The 16,917-nt window shown below is 39.8% G+C and overlaps 3 protein-coding genes across 5 annotated transcripts; 1 reads left to right on the top strand and 2 right to left on the bottom strand.

Moving 5' to 3' along the window:
- Positions 1-657: 657 nt before the first annotated feature.
- On the bottom strand, positions 658-7,227 carry LOC5503782 (1-aminocyclopropane-1-carboxylate synthase-like protein 1). 2 transcript variants are annotated; one of them, XM_032372028.2, is made up of 15 exons: positions 6,800-7,227; positions 5,499-5,558; positions 5,305-5,375; positions 4,965-5,034; positions 4,789-4,855; positions 4,455-4,552; positions 4,299-4,376; positions 3,684-3,784; positions 3,520-3,609; positions 3,274-3,319; positions 2,727-2,837; positions 2,354-2,384; positions 2,084-2,226; positions 1,820-1,973; positions 658-1,301 (listed from the first exon to the last, which is right to left on the bottom strand). In XM_032372028.2, the coding sequence occupies exons 1-15, from the start codon at positions 6,911-6,913 to the stop codon at positions 1,000-1,002; spliced, it is 1,536 nt and encodes a 511-aa protein (XP_032227919.1). In that variant the 5' UTR covers positions 6,914-7,227; the 3' UTR covers positions 658-999. The 2 variants fall into 2 exon arrangements, with proteins under 2 accessions (XP_032227919.1, XP_001624752.2); XM_001624702.3 differs by lacking the exon at positions 6,800-7,227 and adding an exon at positions 5,649-5,978.
- Positions 7,228-9,638: 2,411 nt separating this feature from the next.
- Positions 9,639-16,884, bottom strand: LOC5503807 (30S ribosomal protein S7). 2 transcript variants are annotated; one of them, XM_001624703.3, is made up of 8 exons: positions 16,731-16,884; positions 12,699-12,815; positions 12,354-12,437; positions 12,161-12,224; positions 11,022-11,056; positions 10,436-10,562; positions 10,112-10,255; positions 9,639-9,765 (listed from the first exon to the last, which is right to left on the bottom strand). In XM_001624703.3, the coding sequence occupies exons 1-8, from the start codon at positions 16,841-16,843 to the stop codon at positions 9,685-9,687; spliced, it is 765 nt and encodes a 254-aa protein (XP_001624753.2). In that variant the 5' UTR covers positions 16,844-16,884; the 3' UTR covers positions 9,639-9,684. The 2 variants fall into 2 exon arrangements, with proteins under 2 accessions (XP_001624753.2, XP_048584921.1); XM_048728964.1 differs by lacking the exon at positions 12,354-12,437.
- On the top strand, positions 14,640-15,695 carry LOC116611620. The gene has a single exon (XM_032372013.2). The coding sequence runs from the start codon at positions 14,779-14,781 to the stop codon at positions 15,403-15,405; it is 627 nt and encodes a 208-aa protein (XP_032227904.1). The 5' UTR covers positions 14,640-14,778; the 3' UTR covers positions 15,406-15,695.
- Positions 16,885-16,917: the final 33 nt, after the last annotated feature.

Here is a 16,917-nt window from a genome sequence, read left to right as displayed (position 1 = left end):
GGGAAATAAGGTTTAAATGGCCTGTTTTACGCCTGTATGAGAACAGAGCTGACGTTTCGAGCGTTAGCCCTCAGGCGCGTTACCAGGACAGGCCCGTACCCAGGGGGGTGCAGTGGGTGAGAACGCACCCCCCCCCCCCCCACAACGGCCGAAGGTCCACTTTCGGTTCCCAATGGTCGTGCTATTTGTAGACAAAACCATACAGCATAAGCTAGATCACTCTGGTATGTAGCCAAATCCGATAATAAACGTCCCGTGGAGATACTGCAATGCATAAAAAAATCCCTTTTTGTTCTTTCGGAGATGGTCAGATTTTTAACAGAGAACTCATTCCATCCCTACCCCCCCGGAAAAGTTAGGTCCACTTTTTCGGATTTCGCACCCCCCCCACCGCCCCAAGAACATTTCTGGGTACGGGCCTGCATGATTATAGTCATAGGTATAATATAGAGAAAGCATAGTATTTTAAGATTCCTTTATAAGAAATGACCCACTTTTGGGCTGCCAAGGGGGAGGCGGCGCGCAACCCTTCTTCGGAGCGTATCTGCTTTCATCATGCCTGGCATACCAAATAGTTATTCTTTCTTTGTCTCGTGGCAAGCCAAGCGAGGCGTGCTGGCAATGCTGGTCTACCATCTGACAAAACACTCAGACGTCTCAGAGAAATATGATTCTTTATTGTAACAGGGTCAGAAAATACCTCAAAATAAAGAGTATTAGTCGGTCAAACCTTTGCTATTGTATTTTCTTTAAATATTGGAAGACAAATATTGTGAGTAATTCTAGGATGCCAAAATGGCGACTGTAGGGGACTCTTTAAATACGTTGTTTTAGTTGTCGACGTTTAATTACTTATTAGAGGATAGCATTTCACCGAGTACTAACAATGTCTCTGCACTCATACACACGCCCTTAACTTGTCGATGTTACAACACGCTGTTCCTCTTTGAAATCTCATTTAGAACTAAGCTTAACATCACTGCAGCGACACAAAATTACTCATTCTGAATCCTTCAGGTCCATAAAAACTTTAGCGAGATCGGGGTTTTCTTGAGTCCATTTTTCGGCAGTATTCTTCTGTAGCCAGTCACTGTTCTGTATCTGTTTCCGTAACGCCCTGGCAAGGTCCTCTAACGTGTCTCCAGCCTCGTCAAGCGATGCTACTCCGGCCAGCACACGACACGAGGCGCCATTCTGCTCTAGACCTGTACTTTCTGTCGGTGTTTTCCCTTCGAGAAGTCTTTTCTTATTGGCTACCTCCTCTCGTAACTTCTCGAAGCACATCAATACACGGGTCATCCCTAGGGATAAAAAAAACATAGGTGTGTTTTTTTTTTCAAGGTAATTTTCAATATGAGATCAATGAGCGATCAAGATTACAACACATCTATTCAATGGCTCAAAATGAACGCATTGTTTGTATTTGCACCATTTAAAAAGAATATCCCTTTATTCATAAATCTTATCTATAGCTAGCAGACCCAAAAAGGATGATACCTATGACTGTGTCACTTCCCTCAGCAAATCCTGGTACACTCCTGGTACACGCCTATATACCCAGGAATTTGAGCTGAGGGGGGGGGGGGGGGGGTCATTTACTTATATAGCGGACCATTTCCTCTTAGGTATCTTGTCCTGGGTCGAAGTGGCACTTAATTTTCCTTATTAATTAGAGCGGGCCTTCCAGCCAAGTTGGGGTGGGTTCTTCGCAACCCCTGAACCCCTGGGTCTGGGAGCATGCCTCCCTCATCTATAATTGGAGGTGCTATGTAAGCTGAAAGTATAATTGGATGTTGACTATGAGTCGCAATATACATACCGAGTTTGAGCTCTTCTGGATCTGTAGCAAAAACTAATCGGAACCACCCAGGTTCGTCACAGAAGAATGCTTGAGCTGGAGTGATGTATACTTTATGCTCAATGAATTTCTCGAAAAGCGCCAGTTCCTCCTCAAATGTCAATGAAGGCATTATCTGTAATTCATAAAGAATGGGTTACAGACAGGTCACTACTTCAAGGTGGCATAAGTTGGAGGCACATTGTTAACTTATAGAGTGTAGTCAAGTATAAAGTCACGCCTTACCTCCCTGAAGTCCGCCCATACAAAGAGCCCAGCCTGGATGTCTATGTAGGGGATCTTAGCCTCCTTAAAGCTGTCACAGACAAGCTGGTAGCATTCCCTTAGTCGCTGATGATTTGCTGGGAGGAACACGTTATTGATCCAGTCTAAAGATAAAAAGGAGTTATTTTGATGTTACCATTATACTTTTAATTTTAAAAAAAATAATTAAAAATTAGTTAAATCAATATTCCTTTAGCAGATAAAAAGTACCATTTATAACTACAGTATTACCTTTATCTTCTATAAGATTGGTCAGCAATATCTGAAAAACAAGTCAAATGAAAATGACGTTGCTTTTGATCATTTTAGATAGAAATTAAAGATTATCATGCAGTAAAGTATCCATCAATACACACAGGAAATCTGAGAAAATAGTCTAATCCAGGTTTAGGGGTGGCAAATGTTCAATCCAAAAAATTTCAAGACCCCAAGAAGACCATCTGAGAAACTAGCTTTTTTAAAACCCCGAGATCCCAGACCCTACAAAGAAAAAAATATAAAAAAGTGAATATTTCTAGGAACCATTTGCCACCCCTAGGTTTGTATGAATAAGATAGTCCAAGCCACAAAAAACGTCTTTAAAAAGTAATGATACTCAGCACACCTGTGTAGGTGTAGGGACAGACTGGAAATATGCTATCCATCGTAAAGAGCTCTGGACTTTCTTATTCCATGTATGAAGGACTCCACATCTAAATCCAGAAACTCCAAAATCCTGCAAAAAGTAAAGATATATTAAAAATAAATAAAAAGTACAGTACAGACATTTGGAAAGCCATAGTGAATAAGAGGGGGGAGGGGTCCTGTTCCATCTCAGCAAGCTTGCCATTTTTTATGGATACCAGGAAATATCAATAACAAAGTAACAGCCATGGCAAAACCAAAGGATGACCAAATCTTGTCCTAACAAAAGATAAAACATGGAGAAAAGAGAGGACGAACCAAGCCACTCCATTGGAAGGGCCACTATAAAGAAGGAATGTTGAGTACCACTGCAAGCTAAAACAAGCTACCTAAAAGAAAATGGTTAACTAAATAAGTAAATAAAATCTCCCCCCCCCACCCCGCCCCGCCTGCCTGCCTGGGGCTGATCAGTTATTTGCACATGGGATAGGGCATTGTACAACTAGGGAGTAGTGTCTCCTTCTGACCTTACTGAAGCCCCAAATGACATGCAATCGCTCTCTGTCAGGAATGCTTTAATAACAAAATAACAAGATATTAGTTTGGTTATGTCAACATTTTCATCTGATAAATATGTAACCTGTCTTAAATTTGATTTTAATCAAATCTTCACATTTATAATTTTAATAGAGTCAAAGTGGGTATCATCTGAAGTGTAAAGTAAACAGTTATATAATTTTTTGCTTACTTTTTACAATAAATCCTATACTTACTTTTTGAAACTTAAAATGCTTTTAAATGAATACTCTTTCTTGAAGACTGAGAGCATGTATATCTCATCAAAAATGACATGTAATTTATGCCTGTCAAGAGAAAAGACAATCTGAATCAAGTGCCATTTCAAATATGCTTCAAGTCCATACAGTTAAGCACATACTTGTGAGCAAAGTCTAGACAGTCTTGTAATAGCTCATCTGAATAGATATTCCCCACTGGATTGTTTGGGTTAGTGAGTAAGATACCACGTATGGTAACACCCTGAAACAAAATACTGCAGGTTATAATCTCTATATTATATCAAGAGACCAAATTCATATAAAGCAGCATCTCCGCCTTAAGAATAAGCATGGGAAAACTAGAAATAAGCTCTATGCTTAACCCTCCCTTTCTATCTTAAAGCCGCATTGTCACCAGTTTACTTCTGGAGGTATGACCGAAGCCTCAACCATTAAATGATACAGTAATCTATTAAAATCCGAGATATTTAATAGGCCATCCGATCTAAATTATCAATAAAATCCTCAAAGAAACTTCCAATAGACACACTGCTTTCAATATTTTTAAATATTTTTCGTGTTTTCGGTTAAAAATCATCGGATATTTTTACGCAATCGACCAGAAGTAAACTGGTGACAATGTGGCTTTAAGCCCATTGCTAGGGTGCTTGACACAGGTCCTCAGTGCTCACATAAAACAAAAATGAAATGTACGGCGATCACATATCTTATTTACAATGCTACAGTGTAGCATCAAACAATCAATAAATACATACTTGCTTCTTAGCTTTATCCAGTGCGTCCTCTAGTCTCCACACAGATAGCTGAAATGGTCCATTCTCACCAGGCCCTGGCTACAAAAAGGATCATTAATGGAAAAGGCTTTAGTATGCAGTGTAGCAATGTATGCACCAAATTCATCATGTTTGTACCTTGCTGGATAAATAGACTGGGAAAGGCACCACTTGAGCCCTCTGGCAGAGGTCGGCATTAAAACCCCCATAATATGGGGCAGGAATAAGGATTCCATCTGAAATAAAAAAAAGTTAGCTCACTCTGTAGATCTAGGCCTGGACGGCCTAAAACAACTTGGCGAAGAACAATCCAGGCTGAGCTGCTAGAGATGGGATTGACTTGGGGCGAGGCACTAAAAGTTGCAAAGGACCGCCAAGAGTGGCGTCACGGTGTCGCGGCCCTATTTCCCACAAGGGAAGATGGGGATAAGTAGTAAAGAGATCTAAACATATCACAAAATATTTGACATACCTCCTGGATCAGCTAAAACTGTACCTAGAGCCTCAACTACTGTAGCACAGCCATTCTGGACCAATAACTAGAATAAAAAGAGGTTTGCATTAAATTTACAGTTTCACTTTGAAAGATCTTACCAAAATACTGTAAGTTATGTGCGAGTGTTCAAGTCACCAATCTTGAGGACTTACATTATTTGGGTCAATGGTTTCAGCTGGCTTCATATAATAATTTAAAAAATCAGCTACTGCTTTTTTGAAACTAGAAAAAAAAGCAAACACAAGTATACAAAGTTAAATAGTAATAACAAAAACATAATTAGTTTAACATACTTTAAGCCACATTATCACTAGTTTACTTACAGAGGAAACCTCAACTGTTTAAAGACAATAGAATCTAATAGAATCCACGCTATTTTATGGTGACAATGCAGGATTAAGCTCCAAGATCTATACATTCAACTGGATGACTAGCATAAGCAAGGATCTGGGTCATTCTACAGACATCTTCAAAGGTGTCTCGTTTATGTACCTTGGTAGGCCACCAAAGTCACAATACTGTGTGTGCTCCTTAAGAACATCATGAGATACATTTTCCTGGAACTGAACAGAAATCAAACGTAAACGTCACTATAACATGGAAAAAAAACTTTCGATAAGGGTTGTAGATCATTACTAGCAATCAGAAAAATGTGGTGAACCATAAAAACTACGGAGAGCACAAACCTTTTGTGAGAGAACATCATACATTAACTTGTTTTCACTTGTACCAAGATTGATTACACCCTAAAGATAAAAAGATAGAATTTAATCTATTGCTCTCCCAACAACACTACGAACACAACAGGACATAATGGAAAAACCGAGATGTTTCACCCCAGGGTTCCGCGACGGATGGTAGCTATCTTGATCCAACTTTTCTAGATTTGGTTCTGAATTTCTGGGGATAGCAGCTAGTCTATTACCGCGCAAAGAAAGAGAATTCTCCATCTTTCGCTTAGACTCAAAACATCTCATGTGTCCGCCATCTTGGAACTGTCAACTGTAACACAGGTATCCCGTACCGCAGGTAGCTTGAGACTAGCAATAGGAGTCGAGCGCTAGATCCGCTCATCTTTTGGATGCAGAAAATGATCCGATTTCAAGTATGTTCTGATTTTTCTATATATTGGATACTTGATCTTTGAACATGGATAACAATAACAAGTGAACATTTGACAGGGAAGCAATACTAGCAGATAGCATCTTTCACTGAAAGAAAGGCATTCAATGAGCTTTGGAAGAAGCAGTCCACATAATTAATAAAAAAGATCTTGAGAAATCTTATAAGTGACAGCCCATAGGCCTCGATTTCGAAAAAAGGGTCCGATATCCGGCTTTGCAAAGAAAAGAAAATGCATGCTAAATCCTCACACACGCACGGTGGGGAAGTTGACCCAAATTACTGAGTGCGGAATTCCATGTGAAATACAGGTAAAAACATAGCTTATTGATAGCTAGGGGATTGGCCCGTAAGCGTCTCCGTTTGCACCGGATTGACGCAAAAGAGCACTTTACCGTGTCAAAATGACAACCACTGGCAACTGGACTAAGGGGATTTCTGGAGAGCAAGTTCAGAACAACCGTCCACAGAGGCTTCACAATGGGACTTCTTACACCGATTTCTATAGAACGAGCCAGTAAATACAAAGAAATTACAAATAACTGGACTGGTATCTTATAGCTTGTCCGGTATTTAAGCTGGTTATGACTGCTGCCGTCGGCTGTTTTCCAAACTTGTGAAAGGGAATGTAGTTAACCCCATGAACCCCCGTCGAGTACCATTGTATCGAGCTATTCCATTTACTAACAAATCAAACTAATAAGCCCTGCTATTTACTTAACGTATAAATAATGTTTATATGCCATCTCTTATACTCAATGCATTGTTAGATCATCAACATAATATTTATCACACACACTGAAAAGGGTGGTATTATAATAATAAGGAGTATTTGCTGATATCATGATGGTATTGCAGTTCTTACCTCTGGGTTTTTTGTAGCATGGAATCCATCTTCCAGTTGGTTGCTCCAAGCGCGTGCCAATACACTCGGGTATTCGTCAATACGACGGCCACGACTTGACAAAAACGACGACATGATAGCAGTAATTGCCGCTTCCTCAGGCTGCACAATAACTAATGCTGGTAGACGGCAATCGCATATACCGGCTCGCAACCAACGTCAAGAATCAGTGGAAATGCAGGCGGAAGCTTCGAGAAGAGGTGTATGTATAAGTTAGAATGACGTGCGGGCGATAATCATTGAGTTGCGACATATGAGCTGTAAGAGCTAGGCTATAACCTGCATCCGGGTACTCAGATCGTGTCGGTTTTATTGTGGGCCACTTTACACGCGCGCAGGCGTTACAGAAGCAGAGCACGGCAGATAGAAAACATTAAAACGTGCATGTTCAAGGCAGGGATGACCGCGCGGCGCCGAAAGCTTTTGGTAAAAGAGCACTCAAGGTTATCTTTACTGTATTACTGACGTCACGTCTGCGATCCTTCAACCTTCCGGGCCATTTTGACAGTTATTATCCAAGAATAGACCGGAAATGCTCACATAGAAGGCGTGCGATCTGTTCTTTCCGACCGTGGGTCAAATTACACATGTTTACCACCCGAAAAGATGACCATGAACAACTCGTGCCCTAAATCATCAGTACAGGGCCCAATTACACATGTTTACCACCCGAAAAGATGATCATAACAACTCGTACCCCAATATCAATAGTGAAAAAACCCGGAGGGGTGTGAGAAACAGAAACCCCTCGTGCTCGAATTTTCAGTTGAGGCTGGGCCGTTCTTATTTTTGGGACATTTTAAGGCTGTAATACCCAATGAATTATTAGGAAGAGAATTACACTAATGATCAATAGCAATAATAAGTTTGTTACTATGAGCACGATTTGATTCTGCATTTTAGAACGCATCAGGATAAAACAGAATTTTTTTTCTACTATCTGAGCCTCAGCATGTTGTTTTTGGGACATTTTAAGGCTATAATACCCAATAAATTATAAGGAAGAGAATTACACTAATAATCAATAGCAATAATAAGTTTGTTACTATGAGCTCGATTTGATTCTGCATTTTAGAACGCATCAGGATAAAACAGAATTGTTTTCTGCTATCTGAGCCTCAGCATGTTCTTGGCATGTTCTTAAAATTTGGTGAAACCTCAGGCTGGACGTTTTTATAAAAAAGGTCCTCATAAAAATGTATTGAAAACGCTGGACGTATGTTAAAAATCAATTTGATTTATCTAGAGGTATGAAAATGAGAATAAAGGAGTTGAACGAACTCCCATTGAAACACGACTTTTTTAAGCTATCAAACGGATCCACACTAAGTGTTAAAGAAAGATATCGAAGCTGGCCTAATATTCACTGTAACTTTGACATGAACTTATTCGGAAATTCAGTGATCATGGAAATTAAAAGAAAAAAGCTGCAAAAGATAAAAGAAAAAAATGGAGGCCGTGTGATCTGTTCTTTACGATTACACATGTTTACCACCCGAAAAGATGACCATGAACAACTCGTGCCCTAAATCATCAGTACAGGGTTCAATTACACATGTTTACCACCCGAAAAGATGACCATGAACAACTCGTGCCCTAAATCATCAGTACAGGGCCCAATCACACATGTTTTACCACCCGAAAAGATGACCATGAACAACGTGCCCCAGATCAATAGTAAAAAAACCCGGGAGGTGCGAGAAACAGGAACCCATCATGCTCGAAGTCACATATTGAAAACGCTGGACGTATGTTAAATTCGAATTGATGTATCTAGGGGTGTGAAATGAGAATAAAGGAATTGAACGAACTCCCATTGAAACATGACTTTTTTTAAAGCTATTAAACGAATTAGACTAAGTTTTAGAGAAAGATGTCGAAGCTGGCCTAACGTTCACAATAATTTTGACATGAACTTATTCGGAAATTCAGTGATCATGGAAATTAACAGAAAGTAAGCTGCAAAAGATAAACGAAAAAAAAAATAAAAAGCCACACTTAACGATTAGGTTAATCGAGGTTAACGATTTCAGCGCCGCAGCCAAACGAAAGTCAAGAAAGTGCAAGCAGAAGACGCATCACTTGTATGTTCTTTTATGTAGGGGCAGAATTTTACACGGGTATCAGAGCCTGAAATTTGCACCAGGTTACGAGAAGCTAAAAGCTTCACTGAGGTACCAAAGACTCAAAGAATCACTGGGGTACCAAAAGCTCAATGTTTTATCGGGGTACTAGAGGCTCAAATCTTCCCATGGGTACCAAAAGCTCAATGTTTTATCGGGTTACGAAAGGCTCAAATTTTTACATCGGTACCAAAAGCTCAATGTTTCATCGGGGTACCAGAGGCTCAAATCTTCCCATGGGTACCAAAAGCTCAATGTTTTATCGGGTTACGAAAGGCTCAAATTTTTACATGGGTACCAAAAGCTCGATGTTTTATCGGGGATTAGAGGCTCAAATCTTCAACGGGGTACCAGAGGCTCAAAGCTTTTCACTAGGGTACCAAAAGCTCAACGTTTTATCGGGGTACCAGAGCCCAAATCTTCACCGGGGTACCAGAGGCTCAAAGCTTTACTGGGGTACCAAAAATTCAACGTTTTATCGGGGTACCAGAGGCTTAAAGTTTCAGTAGCGCGCGTCCAGGACTTAGCAAAATGCGTTATCGCGTGAAAATGGTGAAGCTCGGGAGCCACAAAGGAAGACACAGGGTCATTTCAAAGGGCCTGCATCGAAAACTTCACTTAATTCTTCAAGTGATAAGCGTGATGAGCACAATGAATAAGCTAAACGACGCAACAGATAATAAGAACATCAGTTTTTATTGCACATCTTTACAATATTCGTATTCACCACCATCTGTAATGCGCAAAGGCGCGGTTGGCTTCAGCACGCTTGTGTAGATCTTGTTTCTTTCGAATTGCAGTACCCTACAAGAAGCCATGCATTGTCAATGATGGCAAAAAACACAAACAAGAATTGCAGTACCCTACAAGAAGCCATGCATTGTCAATGATGGCAAAAAACACAAACAAGAATTGCAGTACCCTACAAGAAGCCATGCATTGTCAATGATGGCAAAAAACACAAACAAGAATTGCAGTACCCTACAAGAAGCCATGCATTGTCAATGATGGCAAAAAACACAAACAAGGCATCTAGCTAGAATCGTCAAATCTTAAAGACTGTTCGCAAATTACTTCTTTGGCGCTTAAAAACTATCTTGGGGTATCCAGGACGTAGATTGATATGTGAATGATACGCCTAGATTCTTACCTCATTGTTATACGCATCAAGGAGCTCTTTAGCTAGCTTCTTGTGCATGCGAGCGTTCTTGGGCCCTGATTGGTCACGCGCAGCGTCTATAATCCACTTGATTGCAAAGAACCGGCGGCGAATAGGATTTAGTGGTGATGGAACCTGCAAAAGAGATAACTTGGTGTCTTTTTCTGACAAGGATTACCATAAATAGAAAATTGCTCTTCAAAGAGGTGACAAACAGGAATCAAGTAAGTTCGCAATTTAAGAAGCGCAAAAATCGGGTTGCAAGTGTTATTTTATCAATACAAAAACGCCATGAAGGGGCGAACTTGAACAAACCTGGAATACTTTTCCTGCTTTTCTCAGAGGAATGCATCCAACCACAGGTTTGACATTCTCTATTGCTTGGTGAAATATCTCCGTGGGGTCTGTCGTTATGCTCTCAGGTTCTGAGGACGATCTTTGCCTGTTAGAATATAATCAAAAGAATTAGATCATCAATCCAATAAAAGCACTGGATTTAGCCTGCTTGCAGGCGGTACTCGGTTATCATCGTGGAAAACCCTCTCCGTTCGATGATCGGGCGCCATATTGTATTCTAAGCCGCACGGTTTCTGGGGGCGAGCGTAAAAGCGTCAGTTTTTGCGCTCGCCCCAAGGAACCGTGCGGCTTAGAATACAATATGGCGCCCGATCATCAAACGGAGAGGGTTTTCCGCGATGATAACCGAGCTTAGAATACAATATGGCGCCCGATCATCAAACGGAGAGGGTTTTCCGCGATGATAACCGAGTACCGCCTGCAAGCAGGCTACACTGGATTGTAATGAGCACCATTTTTTTAACTCTCTGATATAGCATGCCAAAATATCTGGATAACATATCTATTTAGCAGATGATCTTCTCTTTAATCCTAAATCACTCACTTTTCTAATTGTTGCTTTTTTATTTCTTGCATTGCCTGAAAAAATGAATACAGGGAAAATGAGTGGGTTATAATAAATCTCCTTAGTGAAGCCTAATTTGGCAAAACTATAGTTAGTATATTATTTTGGGTATAGAATCCATGATAAGATTTTGTTGTTGGTGGTTAGTTACTACAATCGCCAAATTAAATGGTGATAAAATGATTTCTTAATCAGTTATATACTCAATATCCTGTTTTTTTTTTAAATGAAAACACAAAACTTCCCCCCTTACCCCTATTCAATGTTGAGGACTAAGGTCGCAGGTGTTAGACTACAACATTGAAAGGAGAATGGGGTTCCTAGTAAGGGGGAGGTGGGGTACAAAGGAGTTATACTAGAAATATGACGTGAACACATGAAAAGCATTTTCCACTGAAAATTATCAACATTTAATTTGCCGTTTGTAGCTTTTGTATTGGGAGGTTTGGGAAGGGGGAGGGGGGTGGGGGGAGTATGGAAGTTGGATTCAGCATAGTTAGTAGAGAAGACTGGTCTGCTCTCTGATGTTGAATAACCCTGTGATCACAGCCATACACAAACCAAGTGTACAGCACAAGACCATATTGTATGAGATTGATTAATATGAATATGCGGACACATATCATTTATTAATATAATTGAAACTTTGCTATTTTATTATGTATGTTTTGTGCCAATTGGGGCTTAAATCCTAAATAGCATAGACCTCTATTGACAATCTAAGTGAGTTTACCGGCAAGCAAAATTTAATATGATTTGTGCAAATCTGCTTTTCAATAGTGAGGAGTTTGTAAAAAAATGAAGTGCATTTTTCTTTTACACCAAATATCCTATGATGCTGTATGGTTGACAAGTGTACCTACACAACCACATGACAGCAGCAAAAAAAAAGGTTTGGCCTTTGAAGTTTGCTGCATTTCTTAACCTAGTCTTATCAACTAGCAATGGTGTCAGTCACTTCTATCCTCTGTATTTTTCTGTCTGGGTTTGTCAGACACCCCCTCCCTCCTGTCATGGTTTAGGCTGAGTACCTCCCCCCTCCTTGATGACAGCCCCTCAACCAAATAATTGGTTAGTACAATCTGTCAACAAAAAGTTTATTGGTTTTCCAAGTTTACCTGAGTGAAGATGTTTTGTGATAAAGACTTTTTCCCATCCCACATCATGCAGTTGACAAACTTACTGTGAACAGAACCAAAGAACAATGTATGCAACAATGTATAAAACTTTAGGGTGGCAATAAAGTGTAAGGGACTCGAGTCAAACATTGTACAGTATCAATATACATATAGGGGGGACCTAATGGCTTACTTGACAAGTTCATCATCAAAGGCAGATTGGTTTCTGTGGGAGTCAGCAGGTTTGGGTTTGACGATAGTGTCATCAGATTCTGATCTGTAACATTTAAGATTTATGCTCAAAACAATTCCCCCCAGTTTTATTTTTACCTGTTATATAGTCATGTTAGGTAAAAATTGTCTTGTAGCCCCGAAGATTCTTACAGGACTTCAAAGAAGCTATTTAGGAAAACAAGTGCATGAAGTTTGGTGCATGAAGTACACTCGATAAGCATGTAGTTTGACTGTATGTGTCTCATTACAGCCAGACTACAGACTGTACTGTAGATATGAATGTCAGGGCTTCATTGTCACTCACAGAATGGTGTATTTAGTGTGCCTATCTGATGTTGATGTTGATACTTCTGGTTGAGGAGATGTTGATGTGGGAAGCTCTGCACTCAAAGATTGCAGAGGCCCAACTCTTGTTGAATAGCTGCAAAAGGGAAGGAAGACATATCAGTATTTTAAAAAACCTTAACAAATCACTGATTTCTTACAGGTGGAAGAGCCAGGAAAATCAGCCTCCAATCCAATTTTTAGGCTAGATGTCTCTATGTTCCTCTAGAGTGCCTTAGTCTATCTTATGCTTATCAAACCATTATCATTATTGCAGCATATTTTTTATGTTTTCCCTCTGAAAGCCAGAATGGTGTCTCACACAAATCTGGGCTAGAGCTTGTGGCAGATGCAATTTTGAAATGCTACATCATTGGTAGAACACCTGCTTAGTTGGCACCCGCAGTCCTCTTGTTCAGCTATGTGCCTGCTGTCGTTATGCTATGCCCTTCACTTGAAATTACTCCAGGTCTTTTAGTGGTAAGCTTGTAATCCATAATATGCGAATGTAATAATCTTTCGCTCAGTCTGTACATTATTCTCATACCAAATGCAAAGGTTGGACTGATTTGATTTCTACATTACAGCCCAGCCCTACCAACCCATAATTGGAAACTAATCAAATTAATCAATATTAATCGATATTGATCAGTTGATTATTATTGATTGATATTGGAAATTGATAATAATAATCACAGCCCAAAAGTATTCAATTATATTGATTATTATCGATTAATATCGGATTTTATCGATTTCTTATATTTAAAACTGACGGCTGGAAAATTGAATCACTGTTACCCTGTGAACTGGAAATGATACATTTAGCTTCTCAGCATGGGTTCATCTGTAAATGTTTGTTAACTGCAGACACAACAATCGGTTCGGCAAGGCAGAAACGCAACATATGAACAGGGCTTTATACATCGTTTTATAAGTTCTTCGTACTTATACATTGAGGGTTGTACTTATGCTTCCCAGCTAATATAACAGCTGAGTAGTGTTCAATAATCTCCTTTTATCGAGAATTATATGGGTTAATTCTTCGTACTTATACATTGAGGGTTGTACTTATGCTTCCCAGCTAATATAACAGCTGAGTAGTGTTCAATAATCTCCTTTTATCGAGAATTATATGGGTTAATAAAGAACCTTTAGTAAATACATGTTGTTGTTATCTTGTTTTTTGTGAATGTGGTTTGCAAATGGTAAGATTCAGCCCTTTAGAAACAATATAAAGACTCATTGTTTATCTTAATTTTATCTATCTGATTTTATTTGGATAAACAAAGTAAAAAAATTGATCATGTGGGTTAAGGGTGTTACATTTTGATGCAATGTACAGAAAAGATATTTATCAATGTAATCAATAATAATTGATAATTTCAATATTTTTCAATAAAAACTTGATAATAATCGATACTCACACAGTTTCACGTTATAGATTTCTATTGATTTCCGATATTAATCGATTGATTGATATTTATTTTTATTGATAACTATTGATTAACCCTTTCAGGCCGGTGAACGTCAAATGACGTGTTGCGTTACATAGCGTTATCTTACGGTGAACGTCATTTGACGTTTTCCCTAGTGACCTTCAAAAACTGACCAATAACTCTTTACCACTTCCTTATATGGGAATGCCATGTGCTTCAGTAGATAGAGCGTGAAATTTCACACAACTTTCTTATACAACTTGCGATCATTCGAACAATATCTACTGCGATAAACCACCGTTTTTTACACTGTTTTGAACTCCATTTTGACCAAATGGATTCATGGTTTGAAGATATCTTCGGAGAGTCTGATGATGAAGAGTTTGAGGGCTTTGAAAGCCAAGAAATTGGCGGTTCAAGCTCGGATAGCTCTTCCGAAGACGAAGGCCACGAGAGCGAAGACATTGAAGACGAGATTTGTCGAGAAATTCTTCGCCGATCTCTATTCCTGACTTCACTCCTAGATGCGGCCCGAAAAACCTACCTGGAAACTTGTCTCCCCTATCTTTCTTTGAGTTGTTTTTCAAATCAAAGGTGATAGAACTCATTGTGACCGAGACTAATATGTATGCGGTTCAATGCAACACTGACGAGTTTGACGAAGAAGGAAGGAAGAAAGCTAAGGACGCGAATTGGTTCGACAAAGAGGGAAACATCAAACCTCTAACAGTCGAAGAACTGAAGGCGTTTCTCGGCATCACCATCATGATGGGCATTGTTGACCTCAGCGATCAGCATCGCTCATACTATACGGTATCCTCAAGACGACATGTGAAATGGTGGAAATATTTATTTTATTTTTACATGGACATCTCAATAATCAACGCATTGCAGCTCCATGGCCAGAGTGCTGAAGCGAAACTTACTAACTTCGAGTTTAGACTTGCACTCGCAAAGAGCCTCATTGGAACTTACGAGGGAAGACAGCGAGCCGGACGTCCACGCGTTCTCCCGGTTATCGCGGATGTCGAGCACTTTTCGGAGAAATTGGCAGACAAGGCGAAAGCCTGTAAAAACTGCCAATCTAAGAACAAGCGCCTAAAAGCTGGAAATCAGGCAGTGAAACGTGCAAAGGAAACGCGAAACGGGTGCCGAAAGTGTGATGTTCACTTGTGCGTGGGAGGTGTGAATGGCACCAGCAGCGCAGAGACGACAACAAATAAACTGAAATACGGACATTCCCCTGCTTGAGGAAAGGACAGCAATAACATCAGAGCTTAGTTTAATACTCCATGCCACTGAATTCTAGTTTCTATAGCTTTCTGCTTCTCTTGACAAAGACTGTACAATAGGTGGATTAGTGGCGGGAAATTCAAAAACATGATTTTCATTGCTTTGTAATTCTCTTAAACCAAGCTTGTTTGACCCCATTTTAGGCTTAAAAGAATACTTATTATATGGGGAGTAAGCAATTTCTATATTGTTAGCTACAATAATCAGTAGTTTCCTTACGATAAAGCAATGTTTGAAGGTGACTATAACTTCAGTTGTGTGAGGTTAATTAATTCAGGACAGGGGCTCATTTGTCAGCTCTGGAAACTTAGGCCTGAAAGGGTTAAGGTAGTGGTACCTATTATTGGAGAGTGCCCTATTATCGGACACTTTAGGGCAACAGGAACACACCCCGAAAAATGACCCATCGAGTGGAAGAAACAACATTCAGAAAACATGTATTCCAAAGCTTTTTACGACTGTTTATTTTTTGGCAAAAATAGAAATAAGTTTCTCTCACACATCGCAAAATGGCCATTGAAATCCTCTCTTTGAGTTGAATATGCAAGGACGAAAAGAAGCCCTAAAAAGTCCAAGATTTACCGATCGTGATGAAAGTCGCTTGGCACAAACGCCAATTTTGTTGTTGATCTCCAAGGATGTATTTGGCCTTTGTTTCCGTAGACACTTCATGATAGTTCGAATTGTTTGTACCTAACCTCGGTGCCCTATTGTTGAACAGCCAAGCAATCATCGAACAATTCAACATAAATTTGAGCAATCCATGAGCAAACGCACATTTCGCCGTGCAGTTTGTAACATGCACGTTGCATGTGTTTTGAATCGCTTGCTACGGAGAAGAAAGAGTCTCAAACTAAAAACTATCGTGAGTTTTGCAAAGTACATATGTCAACAATTATTGTCTGCAGTATTTAAATGAAAATGAAGCATGATCTTCCCGTTGTTTTTTTAGAAGGAAGCTGCTGTCCGATAATAAGGCTAGGTATCCGATAATAGGGCTTTACAACACGTCTTACAAACGATTAATTTCTCCCAAATTTAACCATCGAATTTTTGTTAAATTGGTCGAACTATTATGTTTAATAGTCAGTGATTTCTAGCTTTAAAACCTAAGACTCAATTGTGTTTTGAACGCGGGATATTTAAGCGTAAATCTAATGTGTCCATACGTACCATTACCTTATTGGAATTACCGATCCGATTGGTAGGGCCGGGGATACAGGCAGACTGTATATTGTCCTATTAGACTACGGCCCTTTTACTGATATCAAACGCATACTAACCTTCTAAGAGCATAGAGATGTTGAGGCTGGTTTCTCTGTTGTGAATGTCTCAAGCAAGTCCACAAAACGCTACGAGCGCTGACAAGACCGAACCTCGACCACTTGGCCGCCATCTTGATTTACACTAGCCCAAGCCTCCGCGGCCCGAATTTACACAGGATGTTCAAGAGTACGAGGGGTGAAGCAG

The sequence above is a fragment of the Nematostella vectensis genome, chromosome 6, assembly GCF_932526225.1.
Source record: "Nematostella vectensis chromosome 6, jaNemVect1.1, whole genome shotgun sequence".
Lineage (NCBI taxonomy): Eukaryota > Metazoa > Cnidaria > Anthozoa > Actiniaria > Edwardsiidae > Nematostella > Nematostella vectensis.
This window is presented reverse-complemented; position numbering and strand designations above follow the sequence as displayed.